This window comes from Suricata suricatta, chromosome 14 (genome assembly GCF_006229205.1).
Source record: "Suricata suricatta isolate VVHF042 chromosome 14, meerkat_22Aug2017_6uvM2_HiC, whole genome shotgun sequence".
Taxonomy (NCBI): Eukaryota; Metazoa; Chordata; class Mammalia; order Carnivora; family Herpestidae; genus Suricata; species Suricata suricatta.
The window spans coordinates 39,139,179-39,159,928 of record NC_043713.1 but is presented as its reverse complement, the minus strand read 5'-3'; the positions used below and the strand labels follow the sequence as shown (position 1 = coordinate 39,159,928).

At 42.5% G+C, this 20,750-nt stretch overlaps 1 protein-coding gene and 2 long non-coding RNA genes across 3 annotated transcripts in view; 2 read left to right on the top strand and 1 right to left on the bottom strand.

Annotated features, from left to right (window-relative positions):
* Nucleotides 1-49: 49 nt before the first annotated feature.
* On the top strand, nt 50-6,857 carry LOC115278161. The gene is made up of 3 exons (XR_003902729.1): nt 50-193; nt 2,103-2,185; nt 6,659-6,857. It is a non-coding gene; the product is annotated as an uncharacterized LOC115278161 (long non-coding RNA).
* A 1,365-nt stretch (nt 6,858-8,222) lies between these two features.
* Nucleotides 8,223-9,922, top strand: LOC115278162. The gene is made up of 3 exons (XR_003902730.1): nt 8,223-8,270; nt 8,622-8,816; nt 9,713-9,922. It is a non-coding gene; the product is annotated as an uncharacterized LOC115278162 (long non-coding RNA).
* A 4,952-nt stretch (nt 9,923-14,874) lies between these two features.
* Nucleotides 14,875-20,750, bottom strand: part of GAREM1 (GRB2 associated regulator of MAPK1 subtype 1) — a 145,889-nt gene continuing 140,013 nt past the window's right edge. Inside the window, exon 6 of the mRNA XM_029921563.1 lies at nt 14,875-20,080. Within this exon, the coding sequence (XP_029777423.1) occupies nt 19,180-20,080 (901 nt within the window). The 3' untranslated portion in view covers nt 14,875-19,179. The remainder of the gene's footprint in view (nt 20,081-20,750) is intronic.

The window sequence follows — 20,750 nt, the reverse complement described above, 5'->3', positions numbered from 1 at the left end:
AAGGCACCCAGCGAAATAGAAGCCTGGTGGTCTGGGGGGCGGGGCGAGCCGGCGCTGGTAGAGCCTTGCTTCTGTGACGGTTGGGAACCTCTCTCTGACCTCGTTTAGGATTTGGGTGCTGAAAACGCAAGCCCAGCGAGGCACCATCTTTGAAAATATGGGACGCCCACATAAAAGTGTCCTGGAACACATGGTAGGATACTGGGTTTTAGGATGCTTGAGGTTCCTAGTCAACTTTACATACATTCCTAGCCTCCCCGGCATCTATCTCCCCTCCCCCCATCCCATTCCAAGTGCTTGGGACTACTCAGTAAATATTTGTGGAATTGAGTTGAATAGATTAGCACAACTGAATAGATTAGCAAGGTAAAAGACAACACATTTCGAAGAATTATTTTTTAGAAAGGAGCTTTCAAATACAGACAATGTCTCATTTGGCTCATTGATAGGCCTACATAACATTTAGGGTACTGTTTCCACTTGCCTATTGAATATAAAGGTGCCATTTCCTCTCTTCTCAGAACGGCAGTCGTTCTGTTTGACAAAAAGTGTTAGGGAATAAGCAAAACACATGATCCCAAATTTTAATTTTTCATGACGTTTAACCAAAAACTGAACTTATAGTGAAAAGACAAGACTCATAGTGTCTATAGAACATATTTTATTTGCTTACATTGTTTATATTATTTATTGTTTAACAATTGTATTCTTAGAGTTTGATATTTGTGCAGACTTAGCTCGAAGGTCATGGCTCTCATAGGCCTTGGTTCTGGCTCTTGTCGGGGACATCGGCATGTTGGGAGGGTGTTAGCAGGGGTGTGAGGAGCTTTCTGTAAAGTTTATCTCCTTGTGGAACATACAGGATATTGATTGAGGGCTACTGTGGGTGGAGGAAAAGTGGGTGGGAGATGAAGCTTTGAGAAGGCGAAAGGGGCCTGGCCTCAGAACTGATTTAAGAAAATTCTGTGATATATGTCTGAGTCATCTATATGTTCCACATCTACATCTATAACTATAGATAGTATCTACACACACACATATATATATTTTAAGGGAGAGTATGAGCAGGGAAGGGGACGGAGGGAGAGAGAGAGACTCTTAAGCAGGCTCCATGCTGAGCCCAGAGCCTGACTGGGGCCTCCATTCCATATCGTGGGATCATGACCTGAGTTGAAATCAAGTCGGAAGCTCAACTGACTGAGCCACCCAGGCACCTCTATTCAAAAATATTTTTAAGCACACTTTTTAAAAACTTACATTTATTTATTTTGAGAGAGAGAGAGAGAAGAGCATGCATGTGCACGAGTAAGGGAGGGACAGAGAGAGAGAGAGAGAGAGAGAGAGAGAGAGAATCCTAAGGAGGCTCCATGCTGCCACCCAGGACTCCATCCCAAGAACTGTGATATCATGACCTGAGCTGAAATCAAGAGTTGGATACTCAACCAAGGGAACCACCCAGGCACCCCCCACCCTTTTTTTTAAAGCATACTATTCTAGGCACTGGGGATACAGCAAATAACAAAACAAAGTCCTGGCTTTCTTTGAGCTTATAAGCAATGCTTAAACCCACAAGAAAAACAGTAGGTCTTGACAAATGTTAGCAAAGTTTAGGTAAAAGAGAGTGACCAACCAAGTGGCTACTCTATTTTGTGTAGTCAATCCTCTTGAAGGTGACAAGTAAGTGGAAATCTGAACACGTCACAAGACTGAATGTGGGAGACACTAAGGAATACTTAGAAGCAGGTATTCTTTAGGAGTATTTTTGAAAGAGTCTTGAAATAACCATTCGAGGGAAGGGTTGAAATCTGAAGTCCTGCTCTCGTTAACTTCACCACTGTTCTCACCTGTGTGATAATTTTCCTCTCTGAATCTCCTGCCTGGTTCTTTCTGGGGGGTGCCCTCTCAACGTTCAACTTAGCCGTCTGTCATAGAGCCTAGAGCCCGTTATGCACTGATTTGCACATGTGTATCTTCTTGCTTTCCCTGGAAGCCTGAGGGCAACCTGAGTGTCTTCCACTTTTATCTGTGGTTGGCCACTCCTGGTAGGGGGTAAGTAGTTAAGAATTGCATATGCAATGAATATATTTGTCTCATCTCCGCAGCATCCACAGAAAGGCAGACCTTGAATCACATGTGTTTTTGTACCCCTCTGAGGGCCCAGCATCCGGAGACCATGTTGTTAGAGGTAGGTCAAGATCCGCCAATGACGGGTTCATGCATGAAAGCATTCAAAGTTGTTACTTAAACCCCTCTTGGCCTTTGTGTCTTTGCTCAAAGGGTAAAGTGGAAAGATGGGCAACCTCTGAGGCTAGAGAGAGATTGAAACAATAGTCCACTTTTCAAAGGTGTTTGGATTATTTACTAGATGGACGTAGGGCTAGATAAAATGGGGAGGCGTAAGGTGAGAAGTGGGGAAGTGGGGGAAGGCAATTGATGTTTTGGACACAGGGTATATGTTACAAAGGTCAAATGATACTCTCAAGGATAAAAAATGTTTCTAGTAAAAGGCAAGCACATTTTCATACAAAAAAATGATGACACAGTAATTGTGTTAGTTTGGCTTTTTGTTTTCTTGCTAATATTACATCACCGAGTCACACAAGCGTGGTGAGGAGGGGACAATAAAAATAAGTTATCAATGCACTATTAACTCAGCGTGCTCTTACCTATTAATAAGACATTGATGTCTCCTCTTATGCGTGTCCCATCGAGAAGTACTTTCTCATTACCTCCAAGCGGCATACACAAAATAGCTTTTCTAATATACTCATGCCTGTGGATGCTTGGTGTTAAAGACTTGTTTAAATGGTCAAAGATACCCTATTTAAGAAACAGGAAACACTTACACTGCACATTATCAACATTAGAATAGGATCTCATTATCCATTAGCTGGTATTTGTGCGATTTATAACTCACTTTAGATGGAGTTCTGCAGAATTTCATGATCTTTGCCACATCATCAGCTAAAAACGTAGGTGCTATGCCTTTGCTCATCACTTTGATATTATTAGCTGGGATTATGGCCTGTGTTTTCTAGGCTGCAGAGATCTTTTAAGAGATGCTGCTAATTAACTATTAAATAAACGCTTGGATGAAGTTATCTTCATAACAGATAAGCTACTTGGAAATTGCTTTCAATAAAATGGAATGAGTTAAATTTCTTCCTTTCTATTTTTGTTAACCTTTGCCTGTCTTCTCCAAATCTCAGAATGCTATACTGTGTACTTTTTTTTTTTTTTAAGACTTGTGCTCTCTTAAAACTTTTGAGAGGAGGAACTAGAAAAGAGGTTTCTCTGAAATGGCCTTTGTGAGATCAAGATGTTTCCAATGGCTACTAATGCACTCTCTGTTTTAAGATAAATCTAGCACAGTGTACATGAGTGTTTACAGAGGGGAAGAAGGAAACTTAATAGAGGCAAATGTTTGAAACCATAAAAAGTAAATCACATTATTTATTTAATGAATAATTATATAATTAACTTGCAGGTGTTTATTTTAATTTATGTTTTTTTAGCATTTTCAATGAGAAAAGATGAAGAAAAAGGACAAAAACTAGAGAAATTGGGGACCCTGGGACTCCTGGCTGGCTCAGTCGGTGCTGTGTGCAACTCCTGATCTCAGGGTCATGAGTTTGAACCCCATGTGTAGAGATTACTAAAAAAACAAAACAAAACAACAACAACAACAACAAAAAATACTTAAAAAATTGGGTGTCCTGTACTTTTTTAGAGGTATGACAGACTATTTCATTGGACTGAAAATAATGCACCCCATGCTTCAACTTTAAGAACAAAAAAGATTCCAAGGGGTGCCTGTGTGGCTCAGTCAGTTAAGCATCTGACTTCAGCTCAGGTCATGATCTCATGGTTTGTGAGTTTGAGCCCCACATTGGGCTCTGTACTGACCTCAGAAGAGTCTGCTTGAGATTCTTTCTCTCTCTCTGCCCTTCTCCCTCCAACCACCCTCCCGCTTTCACTCTCTCTGTCTTTTTCAAAATAAGTAAATAAACTAAAAAAAACCAAAACAAAACAGTGACTTAAAGAAGAATTTGTTTGCAAAAGTAGAATTGAAATGGTTAATTTGTTTACATTCACTGATCCAACAACATAAATAGCTACTGCATGTGACCAGAGAGGGACAGGCTGAGTGGGAGCCTGTCCAGTCTTGGGGGCTAGTCTTGGGGGACCAGGACTAAGATAAATAGGACACGGGAGCCCACAGTCCAGTGACAGCATGAGAAGTTTAGACCCCAGTTCACTTTCTGGAGGAGACCGGCCCTGATGCGAAGGTGTACATAGAGGTTCGAGCAGTATTGAGGACAGGGGTGTGGGAAAGCATCAGGGGACAGAGACCAGGAGGTAGAAACTGCTATGACAGTGGAGAAGAAAAGAGAGGAATATGCGGGACTTAAATCCACCAACCAATTCAGGCCCTCATCCACCCATTCATCCGTGAAATAACCGACTGGTATTATGAACACCCGCTACCAACAACTCACTGTGGTGGTTGCTACAGGGAGGAGCAAAGACATCTGAGACCAGGTTTCTGACTCAGAAGCAACCTAAATGCCAGCCCCTTCCTTCCAGTGAAAAGGTCAATCCCTGTTGGGTCATTATCTTGTGATTTTACATGAAAAATAATGACAAAGAATCTCCTTTCCTCTTTCTGCTAATATATGAACCTTGTTGCCTTTTTGGTTTTTCCTTTGGGCTTAACTTTCCTCTTTCAAAGATATGAAAGTCTGGCACTTGCTTCCTAAAGGCAATTTTATTTCTTCAACAGCATTCCCGAGACTCTGTTTAGGCTTCTCAAAGTCAGATGAAGTTAGATATGAGTTAACTTCCACAGAGAGGCAGGCTGACTCATAAACTATCCTTTGTGGAAGATACTACCGGTTTCCCTCTTTGTATGGTATTTCCTGTTTGTTGCATTTCATTCCTGGGGGTTGTGGTGATAGGGGTTGTTGGTATGAAGACATTTTAGGCCAGACGTGGAAGAACAGGACAGAAATAAATTGAAAACTCTGCAGATGTGCCTGCAGCTAAGGCTAAAGAAACCAGCTTGTTTATTATTTTTGTTTCCTGCTTAGTCTTGCAGGTAAGTCTGTTTATATCATCACATCATTTCAAAAGAAATATCTTTTCTTTTTTTCACGACTTCACAACCCTGAGATCAAAGGTCGCATGCTCTACCAACTGAGCCAGCCAAGCGCCCCCCAAGAGAAACTTCTAATGGAGAAGGTCTCCAGCCTAGCTCTGATGATTGGAGTTTTGCTCCTGTTTTTAGGTATTCCCTTCAGTGTGAAGGACCAGTTAGTTTGGTGGCTGGTTCTGATATGCATGTGTGTTGGTGGGGGCTGTCCTTTGAGGTCACATGGCTGTTTCCTATTATGGCATCGTATTTAAGTTCTAGACCTCAAACCAACTTGACGAAAGGATTGATTGGCAGGGAAAAAATAGATCTTGGGCTTCACCAGAATCTGCACTGGAGGCCAAGGTCTCAACTGGCGAGTTTCTCTAATCTCTGATTGGACCTTGTCAAGTTCTTTCATTCCTCAATCACTATTTTAGCCCATCAGCCTTTAATATGGCTAATATGCCCAATATGCATTAGGCATTTCCAGGAGGTGAACTATAATATGCAGCATTTCTCAAAATGTTTGATGGGCTTGAGGCAACTGCAAATACAGGCAAGAATAAGGATGTGATCCTAGAGAGTTAATCGTCTAACTTGTTCTAGAGCCAAGTTCTGTCCTTAGCTTCTGACTCGTGTATCAAAAATACCTCTAGCAGGATGGACTGCATTCCTACAGCGGACACTTAGGACAATGAATATGTATTGCACAAGTGCCTAGGCAGATGCTGCAGGCTGCTTATCCAAGGTCTGGTCTCTCCTGCCTTGCTCAGGGAGCCCTGTAGTTCAGGTTCAGACCTACTCGCTCCATGTGACTCTTGCACATAGGGTGGTTACGTGACTTGGCTTTAGCCAAGTGGAAATCTATGGAGTGAGCTTCTGGGAAACATGTTTCCTGATTTAAAAGAGACAGAGTTGGGGGTTGCCTGTGTGGCTCAGTTGGTTAAGCTACTGACTTCAGCTCAACTCATAATCTCATAGTTGGTGAGTTTGAGCCCCACGTCCAGCTCTGGGCTGTCAGTGCAGATCCCGCTTCGGACCCTCTGCCCCCCTCTCTTCTCTTCACCTCCCCTGCTTGCGTGAGCTGCTCTTTCAAAACAAACAAACACATAAAAAAAGAGAGAAAGAGACAGAGTCAGTTGGCACGTGTCTATTTTTTTAAATGTTTATTTATTTGGAGGGAGGAGGAACAGAGAAAGAGGGAGAGAGAACCCTAAGTAAGCTCTATGCTCTGAGCAGAGTCCAATGTGGGTTTCTATCCCATGAACTGTGAGATCATGACCTGAGCTGAAATCAAGCATTGGATGCTTAACTGACAGAGCCACCTGAGCCCTGGAGAAGTTAGCATTTTAGACTCAGTTTCTTCACCTATAAAAATGGGAAATACAGTATAGTTACCTCTTATTGCTTCTATGTAAATTAAATGAGATAATGTATATGATTTCTTAAGTTCCAGTGAATGGAACACGTTAAGGACTGAAAGATTTTTATTACTGTGCTAATTGTAAACCATTTTTTTTGTAGATAAAAAAATGTGTCTTGTTCACAAGAGCAACTTTAGCACTCAGGTCTGTACTGAAAACTTACTACATGCTCAAAAAACCATGCTAAATGAATGGATGGCCAGAAGAAAAAGCTAAGTTATTTCTACCACCACCTTCCTTCTCATTTCTAAAGTGATTTAGTTCTATTTTGAAAAAGAATTAAATTTTTGAACTCAGTGGCATCACATTATCAACTCTTTCAATTGCCATAACCGCTCTAAGAGGTAGCTGTCCCTGTTCCCATTTTGTAGGTAAGAAAATGAGGCCAATAGTCACACTGATAATAAGGAGCAAAGCTCTGATCCAAATTCAGGACTGGCTGACTCCAAAGGTATTCAATTATCGTCACTAGAAAAACAAACCCTCCTTCAGGATGTAGGATGTAAGCACGTGGTATTTCCAAGCTTTCACAGGGCACTTGGGTAGCTAAGGGTGCAGTTATGAAGAGATCTGTCATTCATCATTGGGTCTATTTCCTTATGGGTTTAGATTGTGAGTCTTTGGCAGAACATTCGTCTGTAGCACATGTGTGGGTGGGTGTGAATGGTATACACCTGCTGGACACCTGGGATTGTAAGGGAAGCACACCTATCACTCAGGACGCTCTCGTACACTGAGTACACTTAGAAAGGTGCTGGGGAGAGAAGGGACGGAGGAGGACAGGAAATGCCTATATGCGCATGTCAAGGGACACCTGTTTGCAGAAGCAGCTGTCTAGCCAGTGGTGGTGCCCAGGAGCTCCAGGTGGTGCTGGAGAGCAGGAGGTGACCCTGTGGTCTGGTGTAGTACCCAGAGCTGAGAATCGGAGAATAACAGTGTTTGTTGGTCAACCTAGGAGCAAATGAGACACACTTTCCCCTGAACACACTGGGAATGTCTCTTTAGGAGAGGGCTGGCTGATAAATATTTTATTGACAGTAAAAGTAATTTCAAACCTAACTTCAGCATTCATACATCTAGTATTGAAAAGGCAAATTTTCAGTGCCTGGGAACGATGATAGGCACTTCCTCCAAATTACTTCAGTTGATGAACCCATACAATGCCGCTTCCTTCCTCCCTCTGCCTGTGAGATCCAACCAATGTCTCCAGTGTGGTTTCCTGGTGGCTGTCTTTGGCAGTGAGTAAGAATACATTGATGAAATCAGGCTAGAGAATGTTTTAAAGCGCCCTAACAAGGTAACTGGAGATGAGTGAGAACGCATACAAGGAATTCAGGGAAATGTGAATTTGGGCTAAATCTGCGTAAGGATCTAAGAAGGTCCAGGGAAAGAGGTGTGAGAAGAGACCCAGGATGGGGGAAAATAGAGTAAATGGGGATCTTTATTTCAGTGAGAAGGAAGACCTGCAGTGGTCAGTGAGGAGAACAGCAGGGCTGGGCCAAGAGACGAACAAGTCTGGTGGGATAAGCCCAGAACATGATGTCTGGAATTGAACGTGGGGGTCAAGTCCTCATCTCCGCCAACCGCTGCCCACTTGCCCTTTATAATCGTCCTACACCAACATCAAGCCCTGACCCCGGTGATAGTCAGGAGGAGACAAAAGCCTATGGATGGAAGATAAATGCTCTAAAAATGGCCAATACTGCAAACCGGTAAGGCAAAAAGTCTAAACAAACAACACGACTCTGAGAGAAGCCGGCAAGGATTAAATAGTAGCAGTTGTTTTTTCCATCGAGGTTTGATTCTGATGAGCTATACCTAGTAGTTAACCGAAGAAGGAGAGCACGTGCTTCATTTTCCCATTCAATGTTTCAGACCGTTCTTTTATAGTTAGTTATCTGTGAAAGATAAGTGAGTTATCTCGATATTCCAAATAACAAACGATCAATGATTAACTAATTCTTGGACCCCAGTACTTTATGTCACTAGAAGAGTGGTGTTTCTGCTGGCTGTCTGTTTCTTTCTGCCAGCACAAACTACTCCCACATCTCCTTATCATCCAGGAGGATTATTCCGGCGAGGTTTCACTTCTTCACAACGTACAGATAACTAGCGCACAACAGTGTTGAAGCCTTGGTGACGAGTCACGTGCTATTCTCATCCCAGGGAAAATGAGAAAGAAAATAAGCAGTCTGAGGCCTGAGAAAGACTATAAAAGAAAACAGCCCAATTCACAGCTAATCTCCATGGAGGAGTAGGTGAGCTTTTAAAAATTTGTGATATATGGGTGTCTGGGTGGCTCAGTCAGTTAAACATTCTACTTTGACTCAGGTCATGATCTTACAGCTTTTGAGTTCAAGACCCACATTGGGCTTTCTACTCTCAGCACAGAGCCTGCTTTGGATTTTGTGTTTTCTTCTCTTTCTGCCCCTCCACCCCCCTTGTGCATGATCTCTCTCAAAAATTAATAAACATTAAAAAAATTTGAAATCTAACTTACATACTATAAAATTGGGCGGACAACTTAATCTGCAAAATGAGGCAGAAAAAGAAGAGCCAGGAAGTGTACAATGTAGAAACAGGAACTTCTACCCTGGAGATCTCTACACATACAAATAAATCACGACAGTGTTTGAGGGTCTTTAAAGTCCTGTCCAGGACTCAGATTTGGAGTGAGTTCCCGAGTTGTCTGGCCCAAGTACAGATCAGTCAGATCACGTCTCCAGATTGCCTTTGCTTCAGTGGTAAAATGATAATTATTTATATTGCCAGGCTTTTCCAACTTTAGAAGGGGCCAGATAGGATGTAGAACTGGCACAATTCTACAGTCCTCACATAGATGAGACACTAAAAGACAGAGATATTTTGTGTGTAGGAAAGCGGTAACATTAAAAGAAACATGAAACCAGAAGAGCCGACCATTTTACGACGTGAAGAACAGCGTTTTTGTGACCCAAGCTCCAGTTCCCAGAACAATACCATTTCTCCCTGACCCTTAATCTCCAGTCACTGACATGTGGTACAACTTTGGCAATCACACTGTTTAAGATGGTAACTTAAACTAAAACCGAAATGATTTTATTTATTTTTAAAATTGTTTCATTTTTATTTTATTTTTTATTGGATCATAGTTGTCATATAATGTTAACATTAGTTTCAGGTGTACAGCCGACTGATTTCATACGCTATGCTGTGCTCACGAGGGCAGCTGCCGCCTGCTACCACACATCACTCTTGCAGTGCCATAGACTGTATTTCCTGTGCCGGACCCTTCATCGCCATGCCTTACTCGCTCCATAGCTGGAAGCCTGCCACTCCCACTCTCTGTCACTTTTGCCCATTCCTCCACCCTCCCTTCCCTACGACAACCCACAATTTGTTCTCTATTTGTGAGTCTTGTTCTACTCTTTGTTGCTTGTTCATTTTTTCTTTTTCTTTCTTTCTTTTAAAAAAAAATTTTTTACATATTTTTTATTTATTTTTGAGAGACAGAGAGAGACAGTGTGAGCAGGGAAGGGTCAGAGAGAGAGGGAGACACAGAATCCGAAGCAGGCTCCAGGCTCTGAGTTAGCTGTCAGCACAGAGCCCAATGCGGGGCTCGAACCCACGAACTGTGAGATCATGACCTGAGCTGAAGCCGGACGCTTAACCGACTGAGCCACCCAGGTGCCCCTCATTTTGTTTTTTGTATTCCACATATAAGTAAAATCATATGGTATCTGTCTTTCTTTGTCTAACTTATTTCACTTAGTGTACCCTCATGGTTCATCCATGTTGTTGCAAAATGGCAAGATCTCCTTCCTTTTGATGGCTGAGTAATATTCCTCAGTGCGTGTGCACGCATGCATATCACTTTTTTAACCACTCATCTATCGGTGGACACGGGCTGCTTCCATAACTTGGCTGTTGTGAATAATGCTGCCGTAAACAGGGTGCATGTATCTTTTCAAATGTTTGTTTTCTTTGGATTAGAAAATTAAATTAATGGTATTGACTAGATTTGTAAATTCATCTCCTTAAAAGTTGAATTGAGAGACTTCCTTTACCTTGTCAAAAACGGCACCACTGAAAGTAGTAAAAAGCACAGAGAATGAAACATAAACTTATTTATGCAAGAGCTGAAGTTTGACATTCTCTTTGCTCAAGGTTATCTTTTCTTTGTTCTTCCTTGCAGAATCAAATAGGTAGGTTCATGGTTTGAAGGAGGGGTCATTTGATTAAGTGTCTGATTTCATCTCAGGTCATGGTCTCATGGTTCATGAGTTTGAGCCCTGTGTGGGGCTCTCTGCTGACAGCTCAGAGCCTGGAGCCTGCTTCGGATTCTGCGTCTCTCTCTCTCTCTCTCTCTCTCTGCCCCTGCTCTGCTTGTGCTCTGTCTCTCTCTTCTTCAAAAAAAAAAAAAAAGTGAAGGAGAACTAAAATAGATTAACTTTTTCAATCCTAACTTGGAAGTCAGCTTTAGTGTAATTAATGATACTTGATAGATTTTATTTCTGGTTGAGGGTTTTGTTGTTTACAGCCAACCAATGGGGAAGGAAAAAAAAAAGAAGTACAGTTTTATTTTATTTTTATTTTCTACTCAAGAGCACCATTCACTTTCAAAATTTCCAAAATTCCAGAGACTCAGAACCAAGAAGAGACAAGGCATGTGATAGGTCAGTTTTGCACTTGAAAATCCCTGTGCCTCTTCCCCAGTGGACATATGTGTAGGAGCCAAGGACAGCCCACCTCAAAATGTGTCACTTTAGCATCCTGATTATTTTAAATAAAAGTTACTTGAGCAATAGCCCTTGCAAGAAGGATACTGAGACCCTCCTCGGTCCCCCTGAAAGTGGGAAATAAACCTCCAATGTGAAAGCTACCTCCCTGTCCCAGGAGCTAAAGAGACATCCTTATTCTCAGAAATGGGAAATTTAGAGCCAAGAAAGCTGTTTGAATAACCTTTGTTAGCTTTTACTAATTTACTACCCCGCCCCAAATTCTGTTTAGAATTTCTTACTAACTGAAGCTCCCAAAGTTAACTGATTCCTCACAGATTGTCTCTTTGTCTAAAACATATAAAATAAAAAAATTGCCTGCTTTGGTCATTTCTTTAGGTCTCAGTTTCATTACTGGGCCTCTGGGCACACATAATAAAACTTCAGTTCTTTCTTCTTTTAATCTGTTCAATTAATTCTTAGTCCAGCTGGAAGACTTTGAAGGGTAGAGGAAGAATTTTTCCTTCCCTACATGTGGTTTGGAAAAACTACAGTGCTCCACTTTCAAATTCCTTATCTTTTTTGAGCCACTTCTTTCTGTTTCCATGATTTCAGGATTCCAATGTGTTTGGCTAAGGAAAGTGGAAAATTGAATGAGCGGAGGACGGAGGCCACCAATATGACTGGATGTAAAAATGGTTTACTCGGTACTAATCCTTGCCTCACCACTGTACTCCATCCGCCCTGCTGACTGGAGTAATCCTTGTGGAGCCATTAGCTGGGTGGAAAAGCCCGACACCCTGCGGCCATATTTAGTACTACAGCTGCTTCTCCACCCTGGTGTCCCCGTTTTTGTAAAGTCTTCCTGGGGGCTGGCCTGGCTGGATACAGTACATACAAGGAATGTGTGCTATGTGTAAATTGTTGTTGTTTACATTTTTTTAAATCTTATATCTGCCTCACTACCTCCACTGAGTCATACTTTTTGATCAAAAACCAGGAGATATGCTCAGAGCCTCCATTTCATAAGCAGGAAGGTTTCTCTTAATTTCCAGCCAGCACTGACTGGGTAGCATCAGTTCAAGATCTTAGAAGACAAAGAAGTTGGAGGACCAAGATAGGAAATTCTATGCACTAAGAAAAATTAACTTTTTAAAAGTAATCTCTACACCCAAATGTGGCTCCAACTCATGATTCTGAGATCAAGTGTTGTATGCTCTTGGGGGACCTGGGTGGCTCAGTCAACTGAGCATACAACTTCAGCTCAGGTCATGACTCATGGTTCATGGGTTTGAGCCCTGAATTGGGCTCTGTGTTGACAGCACAGAGCCTAAAGCCTGCTTCGAATTCTGTTTCTTCCTCTCTCTCTGCCCTTCCCCCGCTCACACTCTCAAAAATAAATAAAAACATAAAAAAAAAAAAGTTGTATGCTCTACTGACTGAGCCAGCCAAATGCCCCTTAAAAAAAATGAAATGTTATTATGGGGTGCCTGGGTGGCTCTGTCGGTTAAGCGACCGACTTCAGCTCAGGTCATGATCTCGGGGTTCATGACTTTGAGCCCCACATCTGGCTTTCTGCTGTCAGCACAGAGCCTGGAGCCTGCTTCAGATCCTCTGTCTCCCTCTATCTCTGCCCCTCCCCTACTTGCTCTCTGTCTCTCTTAAAAATAATAAAATTAAACATTAAAAAAATAAATGTTATTTAAAAAAGATAAAAGTTGAGGAAATAGGAAGACAATGTTGTCATGGAAAGAATAGAGAATGGGGAACCAGGAGATTTGTTTTCTAGCTCTAATTTTGTCACACACCATGTGTGGTTCAGTCTTATAAAGTTAAGATGTTGAGGGGCGCCTGGGTGGCTCAGTTGGTTAAGCATCTGGCTTCTGCTCAGGTCATGATCTCACGGTTCGTGGGTTCGAGCCCCGCGTGGGGCTCTGTGCTGACAGCTCAGAGCCTGGAGCCTGCTTCAGATTCTGTGTCTCCTTCTCTCTCTGACCCTCCCCCACTCACACTCTGTCTCTCAAAAATGAATAAATGTGGGCGCCTGGGTGGCTCAGTCGGTTAAGTGTCTGACTTTGGCTCAGGTCATGATCTCACGGTTTGTGAGTTTGAGCCCCACATCAGGCTTTGTGCTGACAGATTAGAGCCTAGAGCCTGCTTCGGATTTTGTGTTTCCATCTCTCTCTGCCCCTCTCCTGCTCATGCTCTGTCTCTGTCCTTCTCAAAAATAAACAAATATTAAAAAAATGTTTAAAAAATTATTAAAAAATAAACTCTACTTAGAAGTCTTATGATCAATACGTTTCATTTGTGTCTTTTTTTTTTTTTTTTTTTTTTTTTTTTTTTTTACTTCGTGGTTCTCATGTGGCTACAGAATCTTGATCTTGACGGCACAAAGCCTGGGTGCCAGCAGGAATGTGATGGAATTCATGTTGTCATTCAACAGAACACCAAGTAGCATCTACTTTTGAAGACGCAACAGTGGAGACATAAGCCCAGATGCAAAGAGCTTATAGCTTACAGAAGAACAGAGATACGCATAGGAAGGACTTAATCAGCTTTGGGGGATGGTGTTGGTAAATCCAGAAGGAAGTGTATGAGTTAGCTAAGCCAGGAGCTGGAGGGTGATTCCTAAGGAAAAACTCATTTCAGTGAAATGAGAATTTATCCAATGCTTAATCATTCTTTTCAGTGATTTGGCTTTTTCTAACCTCAGGATATTTGACTCTAACCCAGCTTATATCTGAACTCAAATTTACTTTGCGATTTCCAGCTTGAAGGAGCCAATGGCCTAGTGTATGTCTGATTAAGTACTCTTAGGGCCTTGAGCTAGATCCTTGGATGTTTTAGCCAACCCATCCTGCAGGTTCAATCCTAGAAGTTCTTCCAGTGCATATTTAGTTACAAGTTTTATCCCTGTGAAACAGGACAGAAGGGTTGGGGCTTAAGTAGAAGACGGTTTGCAATGCTTTGTCTAGTGAAGAAGACAGGAAGGCTTTTCGGTGGTTATGAAAGCTGGGGAGGTCTAGTCAGGGCCGAGGACATGGGATCCCACCGTCCTGCCGGCCCTTTGATTCTCCTCGAGTCTCACAATAAAATGGTCTGAAGCTGTTGCATGCTATTTTGAGTAAAACAGAGCTGTCCTAAGCAGCCTCCATTTGCCACTTGCCCGCTTCTCTGTAAAACTCCGCAGCGGGTACGGTAGCAAGCTGAATGCTCAAGACTTTCTCTTGTACACCCAACCATTTCTGCTGTTTACGATAATGGGGACTACATAAATTAAACCATGTAGAGATGGGAATCCATACTGTTTCTTCTCTCCAAACGTGGACTTTTTTTTTTTTTTGGTAAACCTCACCAGTTCATTACATAAACGAATTGTTTTTTGCTCTAACTCCTGAGCACACGGGTACTGGATTTTCTTTGAATGTCATCAGGTGACCTGGTTCCCAGCTTCTCTGTACAATAGCCACTGTCTTCCGTCCCTTAGTACGGCATGGCTTGCCGCATTAAGAATCCCTTCAGACGTGTGTTCTCATCTCCTCCATGAGGATGGGGAAGAGAGTTCTTGATAACTATGCACTAGGTACGACTCACACTGAGGAACTGCAAGAAGAGCCACTTTTAAATTTTCTTTATTTATAGACATTTCAGAACCATTTAAATCAACAATGAATTCTTTTAGACATAACATACCATGTTTAGCTTGAGGTACACATTGGGCCCATTAGATAATGCTCTGGAAAGTAATACAACTGTTAACTGGTAGTTAACACCTCTAGTTTTCCAAGCAAACAAATTATAAAGGTGGTTACAAAATTCTTTGAAAAGAATATACCATTTCCATTGAAATCACGGAAAGCTCCCCCACTTTTCATTAATTGAGTTCAATTTTTAGGCTTAACTTTAACAGTATTTTAAATGGAACTTCGTATGAAAATGGGAGAAGAGGTTGATAGCTAAGAAAGGATCTGAGCCCCTACTACATGAGATTGTAAACAAAAGAAATTTGTAATCTGATCAGCTCATTACAAAATTCATAGCCTAAAAATTACAGCAGCACAATTACAGAAGATATTTGTACATAGTTTTAACTGAAATCACATTTACCCCTTGTTTCTGGATTCCACCATGAGATCAATTTTCAAACACCCAGTTTTAAAGGATGAACTTCAGTGCGGCCATGAGAATTCCACACACAATGTTACAGCCCCCCAGAGCAAAAATCCTCCTTCCCGTCATACATATGCACTCCTAGAGTTCTACTCTTCCTGCCCGAGCAGACAGCTATCTTGGTATTACTAGAAAAAGAGAAGGAATTGATGTATCCAACAACAGACTTAACTTTTCTGGCGGACTGACGCGGAAATTTCCTTCGAATGGTTCACGAGGTACTTTGGAGAAATGTTTTGTTGTTTTCCAGTTTGTGATTCAAAACGTTAACTTTCTACTCTTTAAGCATGACACATAGTGACTTGTTACACAGAGCATTTGGAAAATGGGCCCTCTGTCCATCCACATGCACCCCCTGAACTTCTCCAGGAGTTGTAGGGATGACGTGCAGGTGGGTCTGGAATGTGAGCAGAGGGTGTTTACGCATGTGTCTGAGAACAGTTGGAATGGATTGTCCTAACGGTTTCCTGTAAGATTGTTTTATTTCTTCAGGAGACAAGAATAAACACTGCAATTCAGTCGAATGGTTGGCTTGCTGCAACTTCATAAACTTGAATGGTATATGTGGGTTGAAAGAGTATAAATGTAAATTTCACAGTTCATAAAGTTGAGCAGCTCAACTTAAAAGAGAGAGAACGTGCTGGCGTTTACAAGATTCTGAGAAAGAGTCGGCCTGGGAGGGTGTGGGTTCTCCCTTCCAGCATGAGTTAGGTCCATATTTTACATTTTAGCTGCTTGAATTGGCTTATTGCTGATTTTCTTTTCTGATGAGGGCCACGGATTTAAACTCCAAACGGGGTCCTGTTTAGACAGGCACTTTCCCCCTCATGGTCACTATACTGACTGCAGGGAACCTGCCAGAAGATCTACTCAATCTTGACCTGGTTGTTTAGAAAAGGTTCTGCTTCTGGGGATCTCTATACATCATTTTTTTCACCGCAAAACTGCAGCTCTCAGAAGGGAAAGGCCGGTGCCTCCCTACCCCCACACTGCCTTTCTGGCCATGACTCTGGCGATGCATGCCTGGTCTAGCCAGGGTGCCGAGGTCCTCTGCAGACAAATGTTCAGCTCGACAATGGTGGCTACATTTATGTGTGCCTTCAGAGAAGCCAGTTAAAAACATTCCCAATCAGTGAAAGAGAACACTAGCCAGTGGGAGTCCAAGATACTTTCTGGCTCCAACATATTCCAAGCTTTAATGGCCTCATGGTGTTTATTTTTTATCCCTTTCACAGAGGCTGCCATTTCTTCCATCTGTGGATTCTTTAAAGACAGAACACACTTAACTCTCCATACATCCAATTGCCCAGAAGATTTTATGTCTTAGTCACACATATGCAGTCTCAGCAACTGTGACCTTAAACATAAACATCATGAGCGCCAAGAGGGCACGCGCCATGTCTTTTCCCCCCCAGTATTGTCGAGTCACACCGGCATGGTGCCTGGCAATCCAAGGTGCTCAACAAATCTGAATACATGACCCAAAGGCCACAGGACCTGTCCCCAAGGAGGTGCCTCTACAGTGCCACCAATGTAAACTTGATGTAAATATGCCAAGACAGAACCCAGAAACTATTTATGTCAAGTTCTCGCAAAAGAAAAAACAAAAGGAGAAGCACGGAAGGGATCAGATGTTTATGTGGGGCAACCTTCACAGTAAACCCAAACCCAGCAGGTTCCTCCCGCCTGAATTTGAGAACTGCGTCCAGGGGCCGGGGGTTCAAAAGCAGATTCCCGCGAGGTTTGTTAAAGAAAAAATTGCTGTGTTTCAACCGCATCCTGTCCGTTTTTACTTTCAAGGATATTTCTGAGAGGTTCATGTTGCTATGGAAGTGGTGGCTCGGACATAAGGATGTTTTCTAACCATCAAAGTCACTGGGGGTCCCTTGTCACCTGAGTGCGGTGCCGGAAACTCGTATGCAATTTTCCAGTTACTTCTGGAGGGGTGCTCCAGTATGACAAATTTTACTAGATACTCTTCTTATGGGGTCATTCTACCTAGATTTTGGGAGAAATGTTAAGGGGAAAATGCCTTTTTTTTAAAAAAAAAAAGATTTATGATGGCAAATGAAAAGAGATATCAATTCACCTCAATTCTAAACTATGAGATGGATTAAACATCTTTAATGTCAAGAAATAAAGCCACGTTGCATGTTGCCTTATTGTGGGTCTTGTCTTAACATTTCTTATTTATTTTGGTCAGCAGGACGAGGGGATAAGAAGAAGCCAACCCTGAAGTCATGTGACACCTGGCTGGCTGACCTCAGTCACAGATGACTGCACATTAAGAATCAGACCAGCGGGGAGACAGGGCTGTGGCTGGCCGCTTGCTCGGAGAACGACAGCTTTTCTAAGATTTACATTCCTTCAAAAAGTCAAGAATGATGACGAGGCCATTATAGTTTGGACTACTTATTCACATTTGGCAAAAACTGTCAGAATCATGTCCTGGAATTCTTAACAATAGAAGTAGGGTAATAATATATTTTTCTTTGGAAGAGAGGAAAGAAGAGGCTTATGAACTAAACAATTGTAGTTACTGATACTTTAAAAAATTACTCAACAGATATAGCACGTACAATAACAGAAGATCGTTGTCTGATTTCTGAGCTCTCCTGAAGCACGAGGCATGCTGGGAACACCCGACACGCTCTGAGCAATGCTCTTCAGGCCTCTCGCCGTTAGACACCAGGAATATAAGACCCTCAAACAGGAGACAAATAGTCCTTTGACAAGACACTGTGATTTTCCCAGACACCAGCATGCGAGTATTATATGCAAACTACCCCCATGGGCTTAAAATCAAATTTAATTCTTTAATACGGACTCTCTACTGATTTCCTCTAAGTTTTCAGGGATGAAGACCAGTAAGACTGAGTGTCAAGGGAAAGGGTTTTGAGAATCTTTGGGATCATTCTGCCCACTCTTCCTAAGATCAACCTAATTAATGGCCTCAAACCTCGATCGATATTTGAAAGTGAACAGATGTCATCTAAAACATCGGACTAATAATAATGATGTTTAAAACATGTTTGCATTGTGTATACATCTATACACATATATGTATATATTCTGTTCTTTTTTTTCCCGCTGCTCGAGAAAATTAGCAGCAGTTACAGATGAATTATCGTGGTCATAATTTGTATGAATTCTAAGGATGTCATACATCTTCTATCAACACGTGACTTTTGGAAAATGCCTTTTGATGAAAAGATCCCCACAGAGCATATAACAAACAGTAAAGTGTCATTTCCTATCACGAACGTTTTCAGGCACAAGAGTAAAACAATTAGCACTGAGCAATGCAAACGACGGAGCACAGAAGAGTTAACGGTCTAACGTCGATTCTCCCAAAGGAGAGAACTGTGGTTCAAAAGTGTTTGTTTTTGTTATTGTTTTTGATTCTTATGTTTTTTTTTTCAGCTTTGGCTATTTTGTAATAAATATCATACCTTCTCACATAAACCTACTTGGGTAAGAATTTCTTCTCTGAACACGCCTTTGTCTCTTAGCAGCTGTTGAGCGTTGAGTGATGTACAAGGTACACCGCTAAGGGTTCTGCACAGCATTTTTATTGATGTACAAAATAGCCTGTTCACCATTCAAAAACGTAATCTGCATAGTAGGACTGTCTCTTATCCCTATTTACAGAGAAGGTTTTAGTGCAAAAAAACATGGAATTGTGTCCCAGCCCACCCCTTCTAGTGCGCACACGGATCAGTTTCGTTCACGGCCAGCCGGGGCCGTTTGGCTATATTTTGGGCCTCCAGCCATTAATGAATTGCATTATTTTCTTCACCTGCAGTTTGCTCAATTTGAAATCCTCTGAGAGGATTTCTTCCGTGAGCTGAACAAGCAAATTCCCATCGATCTTTTCAGTAACAAAGAATGATATGACATCTTCAGACAGACCGATAAACCGTAACGACTTGGACACTTCCTCTATGGAGAGTCCCGACAGGTCGGCGGGTGGCTGCCACGGGGAGCCGTCGCCACAGGACCTGGGGGCCAGCTGGAGGTGGAGCGGAGAGGAGAAAGGGTAGGAGGCGGAGAAAATGTCCTGCATGCCCTTTTTAACAAAGTACTGGTCCTCGGAGAGGTCCGGCGACCCAGACTTGGGGTCTTCCTCAGCACCATCAATTTTTAGAGGCAAAGGCGAAGTGTCCGAGGCGGCTTTCTCTTCCACCGGCTTTGGGGCCCTGGGGGGCAAGGCAGGGCACGAGACGCTGCTCTGCTTGCTTGTGTCAGCGGCCAGCGTTTTCTCGTCGGTGCTCTCCACGGAGTAGCTGGCCGACTTGGGACAGGCAGAGACGCCGCCACTGAATTCTGAAGCCACCGAGCCGGGGGGACTGGCCGAGAGCTCGTGGCCGTCAAAATCAAAGGGTGCGGGGCAGTTTCTCTTTGGTGTGCCTGGCGTCTTCTGTCTGGGGTAGCTGTAACTCCTGCTTGGACCCAGCAGGAAGTCACTCCTGCTCTGGCTCTCCGACGCTCCTGAATAGTGGTTGGGCCACGAGAGCCTGGAGGAGAGGGTGTCAGCAGGAGGGCTGCCCATCGGGGACTTGGGGTCCACGGAATCGGCTTTCGCTCGGTTACAGGGATAGCAGGACACGGGCGCACTCTCCGAAGGACTGGTGTCACTTTTAGGAACGCTGCTTAAAAGCAAACACAGAAAGGGAGGTGAGTGACACACACACCGGCTATCAAGCCCATCTTTATCCCTCAGATGTCGCTCCTGAGTAGGGAAATAGAGTCAGGAAGAAAAATCTAGGATTGCTTATCATGAATTCGATGAAGTACCTGCTAACTTTACTGGGTTAAAAAAAGACCTTTAAGTTACTAAAATGCATTGGTAATTGTGGATATGAATTATAATGATTTAACATCTACAGTGGAGATGAAAAAAATATCTATATATATTTTAAACTAACAAGAAAATCATTGCTGTTGAGTGCCTGGATCTTTAGGATGAGAAAAAATCCTTAGCCAGGTTTAGGCTTATCACCAACAGGTAGTGTCAGTTATTACTAATGTCTGTCGTGGGGAAGGGTGGAGTGAGGGTGGTAACTGGGTGCCTCATGCCTGTTTTCCCTGTGCCATGTGACAAGACTACACCGCTCCTACCCATGTCTGGATTTCCATCCAAATGTCTAAGGTAGGAAGAAATGCTTCAAACACAAGACTTGCCTTGGTTTCTATAGAACTGACTAAAACTAGTGCAAAGATTTAAATGTCCAGAGAATTAAAAATACCTGCAAAAAAGAGCTATCTTAAACTGTGAAGACCGTATGTGGAATCGTGCATTCAGTTCAGGGGCCATATTTT